At 52.7% G+C, this 5,814-nt stretch overlaps 1 protein-coding gene across 1 annotated transcript; it reads right to left on the reverse strand.

Annotated features, from left to right (window-relative positions):
* Positions 1 to 584: 584 nt before the first annotated feature.
* Positions 585 to 3,563, reverse strand: IRF2BPL (interferon regulatory factor 2 binding protein like). The gene has a single exon (XM_070941041.1). It carries the CDS (start codon positions 3,481 to 3,483, stop codon positions 1,315 to 1,317), a length of 2,169 nt encoding a protein of 722 aa, XP_070797142.1. The 5' UTR covers positions 3,484 to 3,563; the 3' UTR covers positions 585 to 1,314.
* Positions 3,564 to 5,814: the final 2,251 nt, after the last annotated feature.

The raw sequence follows: 5,814 nt of genomic DNA on the forward strand, positions 1-5,814 counted from the left end.
AACAAATTGCAATCCAATTTAGTGCCTGTTTCTTCAGAAGTAATATCTAACTTATGTCATGGGGCTTATTCCAGAGAAGCATACATGACTGCAGACTTAAACAGCAAATGAAGATAAATCCTACTCCATACATTTGGGACTGTTTCTGAATAAACCCAGGGAGGATGTTATCTCCCTGTGCATCTCTCTTTTTTAAAAAGCCTCTTTATAACAAAATCCTTATAGCTGTAGAATTAAAAGGGGAAATGACAGGGAGAGAGAGAGAGAGAGAGAGAAAGAGGGAGGGAGAGAGAGAGAGAGAGAACGAACAAGAAAATGCTTAGTCAGCAGCTGTCCTGTAATATTAAAAGGTGAAATGTAAGTAGGCACAGTGCCAGTGTCTAGATAAGCTCAATAGTATCATTCTCTCTTGTGGTGTGTGTACAAATGGCACAGAATAAGTTAAAGACCTATGGCAGAATTAAGGGTATTCAAAAAGGTCAGCACATTTTGTCCTTTCTGTTGTTTATGTACTGGGCAAAAAAAACCCCTTACTCAGGAACTATTAATATCAATTGAATTTATTACAATTTACTAAGCTCCAAGGCACATTACAGTGTTCTGTTAACTACAGAAATGTATAAAGGACAAACAGCATGTTTTCCATTTACAGCAATTTTGCTCTAGTGTTAAAAAGCTTCCGTGCATCAATAAAGCCAAAACAAAAACAATTAACAAAACAAAAACATGATTTAAATTTTTCAGATCAATAGAAAAAAAAATGAAACTTTTTACAAAGTTGCAACAAAAAAGTCTCTCCTATATTACCCTACCATGTTGCAAAAGAATAAAAAGAAATAAAAACAGGAAAGAAAAGAAAAAGTGAAATACTAACATTCTGGGGCTTGTAAAACATAAGCTGTCACCATTTTTGTAGCATTTTTTTAGGCATGACACTGGCCCTGCCAAGGAAAAGGGATATTTTCTTTTTCTTTTAGAGAAGTGCATACATTTACAAAAATACACACCAGCAGCAGGTAATTGCTAAAGGTTATTTAACCATGTACCTAGCCAACACACTGTCAAGGAAATGAGAAACAGGTATTATATGGTGACCAAACAATATTATATTCTGTTTTAACAAAACAAAAAAGAACAGCTCTATCCTTCAAATGAAGAAGGGTACATACCTTTGTTTCAAAATATAGAAACATACGACGAAAATAAGATCTATACATAAGACTAAACTTTTTGTAGTATTGTCCCATGTGTTTTGAATATTCACAATTCTACATCTTCAAATGGCTGAACAGCATTGGATTTGCTGTTTTGATTTCAAGGGTCTCTCTCCTTTTTCACTTTCACATCCCCAGCTAAAATGGTCGCAATTTCCCCCTGCATAAATGCCCAAGGTACGTTGGAACCTACTAAAGGGCATTTCTCTCCACTGGGGCAATAGACTTCACCAGTTGCCCCCTGAGCCTTGATACTCTCCCGAGAACAAGGGAAGCAAAACTTGTGACTGGGCACCGAAGGGCATTGCACAAAGTGTGTGTCTTCCAAGCGTTCGTGGCAAATGGTGCAGCACAGGGGTCCACTATTGGCCATGGGCGAGTCTGGAATGTTTTGGGGGTGCACTTGGTCCATGCCAGGGTGGGTGTTGGGAGGTGGAGGGGCTACTTGCAAGTTCAGATCCCCATTGCGGGAAGCCAGGCGACGTTGGCCTGGCACAGAGGCAGGGGACACTGGGCTGCTGCTGTTTCTCCGGGTTGAGGTGGTCGAGTGCACAGAACTGCCATCCTTGGGTGAATGGGCACTGCCCAGGGTATCAGCCACTGACATGAGTGCAGCCATGGGCGTCTGTCCATTCTGTGGGGCTGATTCAGGTGGGGTGGTCCGGTTGGAATGAGGTCCCAAGGGTGGTGGAGGTGGAGGCACTCCACCAAAGCCACCTGCAGTCATGGTAAGTTTGAGTGCCTCACTCTGGCTAGCCATCCACTGCTGTCGCTGCTGCTCATCGCTCAACTTGAGGCTACCCTCCGATGCAGAGTCCGATGGCTCAGGAGAGGCCTTCCTTTTGCGCATGCCGCCACTGCTGCCTGCACTGCTACTTCCCCCACCAGGCCCACGGCTAGAGGCTGGCCCACCTGACCCCGCACTAGAGGAGGAGGTAGGGACCCGGGGTAATGTGATAAGAGTAGTGGGCAGCATCGGGCAGGAAGCATCAAGGTAGGGCTGGGGTAGCATATCAGCACCCACCATCTCTTTGAAGAAGCGCACGGATTCAGGCAGGAGGTCACCCAGGAGACGCCAATCCCCTGAGCCATGCTTCTTCTCATATTCGAGGTACTTGAAGCCTGAGGAGAGGCCACGGCCAAAGTCTTTCATGCAGTCTTGGTACATTTGCTTGGCCACACCTGAGGCACTGGAAAACACTGTGCCAGAGCCACTAGGATATTCGATGAACAGCTTTAGCTCATAGTCCAGTCCAGGCTTAGAGACAGCATCAAAGGCAAAGATGCGGCCCAGCAGTGCATGGTCCTTCTTGAATCGCACCTCATAAGGTGTGCAACCAGCCAAGGTCAGCAGTGTTTCACGTACCAGCTTTGGCTTGCTGGCCCACTCCTCGGCACGGTTGCGGAGGCTCTCACTCAGCTCTGCCAGTGCCTCAGCATTGCGCTGCTTCTCCTTTAGCTCCCGCTCTTGATCCCCACTGCTTGACACAGAGCCTGGCCTCTTCCCACACGGGTCCCCTGAAGAAGAAGTTGAGGAAGAGGACGACGTGGAAGAGGAGGATGAAGCCGGGGGGCCTCGCGGAGGGGGCAGTGCCACCCCAGAAGTGGCTGGCCCATTGAGCAGCGTCTGGGGCAAGAGGTTGGGTGGCACGTTGAGCTGGGGCCCGCTGCTGCCAGAAGGGAGACCACTCACCAGCCCGCCGTGAGCTCCTCGCCTGGAGGAGGAGGAGGAGGAGGAGGAAGAGTTCGGGCTCTGACGATTCAGCTCCGGCGGTCCGTCATCCGGCGCTTTGGGGAAACCATTGGGTCCGCCCAGGCCGTTGGGGAGGCGGCCCGCATGGCTTCCACTCAGGCTGCCTGGAGGTGGCGGCGGCGGGTACTCAAAGCGGCCTCGTTGTTCGCTAAGCCCGTAGCGCTCTAGGCCCGAGGGTGCTTTCGAGGAGGCGGCGTCCACATGGTTAAGCCCCTGAACGGCAGCCGCCGCTGCTGCCGCCGCCGCCGCCGCCGCTTCTTTGGCCGACAGCGCGACGGCTTTGACGCCCACCGGAGGCGGCGGTCCTGGCGAGCGCCCGTCCTGGAAGCAGCCGTGAGCCCGCTTGAGCTGCCGAGCGGTCTCGATGACAAACTCGATGCGGTCGGCTCCCTCGTAGTTGACGCAGCCTCGGCAGACGGGCTCGCTGAAATCCCAAATCATGGCCCAGGGCATGCGAGGCAGGTCGCACAGGTAGCAGGACTGCCGCCGCGAGGACGACACCTGCGCCGCCGACATGGCTGCCCGGCGAAGGGGCTCTTCTCTGACCTCGGTCGCTGCCTCCTCCTGCCACCCTGAGGGGAATCTTCCAGGCTCCCTTCTTCCTTGCTTGCCTTTTACCTGGCCAGGCGGGAAACTCTTCCAAGGGTCTTCGAGCGAGGGCCGGGGGCTGAGTCCCCCGGCCGCTTCTTCAGCCACTTCCCGGCACTTCTTCCGACGGCGCCTGTAAGCAGCGGCTGTTCTTCCCCCTCCCTTCGCCTCTCCTCCTCCTCCTCCTCCTCCTCCTCTCGCGGTGTAGGATGCGGGAGGGAGAGCTGGTGAGGGAAAAGGCACGGAGGAGGAGGAGGAGGAGGAGGAAGGCGGGGGGCTGAGAGGGCTCTGCTACCTGCTGCTTGACCCAAGCGGACCACTTTCCCAACGGTGTGGAGAGATGGGTAGAAGGCGAGAGGGTGAGGGGGACACCCCACACAACGGCGCGCGGGCGCTCAGACCGCTCCGGGAAGTGGGTGCGCCTCAGGTTGGCGGCGGTGGCGGCATCATGACAAGCAGCAGGGCCGCCGGGTCGACTCACATCCTCCAGAGCCCCTCGGCAGGCGACGTGGGGAAAGCCCGAGAGTCACTCTGGACGGCTGCTGCCGAGTCTTCCAAGCGCCGCTCTGCCCCTCCTCGCACGGCGCTCCATCCGCTTCTCGCTACTCAGTTCAGATGCCACCTGGGTGGAGCGCTCACGTCACGGCGGGGAGCTTGCTCGCGCGCGCTTTCCCTCCCCGTTTTCCTCCCCTGCCTTTGCTTGTTCCCCTTTCTCGCACTGACTGAGTGACCGACTCACCAGCTTCTTCTCCCCCCCCCTCCTCCTTCCTCTGGGTGGAAGGAGGGGAGAGCCCACTTGTTCCACGGCTACTGCGCAGGCTCGGCACTCTGCCCATTTCCTCCTTCCCCTTCCCCCCCCCATGTGTACAACAGCTGAAGCAAAGCGAGCTGCTTCTTGGAAACCAAGGAGATTCTCTCTCTCTCTCTCTCTCTCTCTCTCTCTCTCACACACACACACACACACACACACACACACACACACACACACACACACACCCCTCCCCCCCCTCTGACATGCAGACTGGAGGCTATGTTTGGAAAATTAAACGCTGGGTTTCTCCCTCCCCCTCTCCTTCATGGCAGTTTTCCCCAAAGCAAACAGCAGCCAGAAAAGCACATGCGGAAGATGATTGCGCGTTCCTGGCCGAGTTTTCTGCTTACAAACGTATCGGGTTTGTGTGTGTAAAGGGGCGGGAGAGAGATGATTTGGTGTAAAATTTTCCCCCTTTCCGTTTTAGAGAACCGCAGCAGCGATCTTTTTAATCGCTAGCAATGACAGAGCTGTTAAATGTGAGGCTTTTATTTTTTTTCCAAACATCTCTTTGGTGGCCCAAATTATATTAATGACTGGGTGGGATTTTGCGAGACCATTTATTTGCAATACTTATAAACCTTTTAGGTCACAACCTCTTCATATTTTGCAAAGCTTGCATTCCCTTATGGTAAAAGGTGAGGGTCCTGCGTAGGTGTCTACTGAGCATAGTGGGAGTTAAATGGATTTCATTCAAGGATCTAAGGCTGCAAAGAACTTGTCCCTGAGGGATCTGTCGGCACCACCTCCCCCAAACCCTCAGCTGCAAGTTGGTAAGCGGGCTGCCTTTTTGGCTTTGAAGAAACTGCTCTGCGCTTTCTGTCCCCAAGAGAAATACAGCTATGCCTCAGCATCGCTCGGAGGGGGTCCTTTGCAGCCGCCTGGAAGTTTACCTCCCCTGGATCAAGGGAAGAGGGGCCGATTGCTTGGAATGTGGCTTCACAGCCCTGCCATCCTTCCCTCCTGTTGCCTCCAAAGCTCGATTCGCTGCCTAGCTGGCAGTGCGCTCGGGTTGCAAAGGGACCAGCTTGCCAGGCGTCCCTGGGCAGGCCGATCCAGGTTGCGTCACCAGCTTGCTCCAACCCTTGCCAAGTAATGAACTGTCCGGGGTGAGTCAACATTCCCCAGAGTGAGGAAACGGTGCTGCCCGCGGAGAAATTGTAGCATATTATGGATGGGTTGGGCTGCACAACCCGTGCCTTGCAATAATATTTGCTCAGCGCTTTCCTTCAATGCCAGGCGAGAGGGAAAACGAATTCAGAAAAGGGCACTTGTTTCATTCGGTGTGCAAAGGTAGGGTTGCACCTTGGTACCCCTATGTAAATCCAAAATCAACACATCAGCCAGCACCAGCGTTGAAAAATACATTTCACTGGTATTGTCAGATGGCATCTCCTAGATAGGAACATTTAGACCTTCCTGATATATCTACCATAGGAGTTTCAGTT

Source organism: Pituophis catenifer, unplaced genomic scaffold, assembly GCF_029215685.1.
Source record: "Pituophis catenifer annectens isolate HBS135680 unplaced genomic scaffold, rPitCat1.0.hap2 SCAF_1, whole genome shotgun sequence".
Classification (NCBI taxonomy): domain Eukaryota; kingdom Metazoa; phylum Chordata; class Lepidosauria; order Squamata; family Colubridae; genus Pituophis; species Pituophis catenifer.

Bases quoted from the DNA above. Each gene is read 5' to 3' on its own strand.
- IRF2BPL (XM_070941041.1), bottom strand. From the start codon at position 3,483: ATGTCGGCGGCGCAGGTGTCGTCCTCGCGGCGGCAGTCCTGCTACCTG.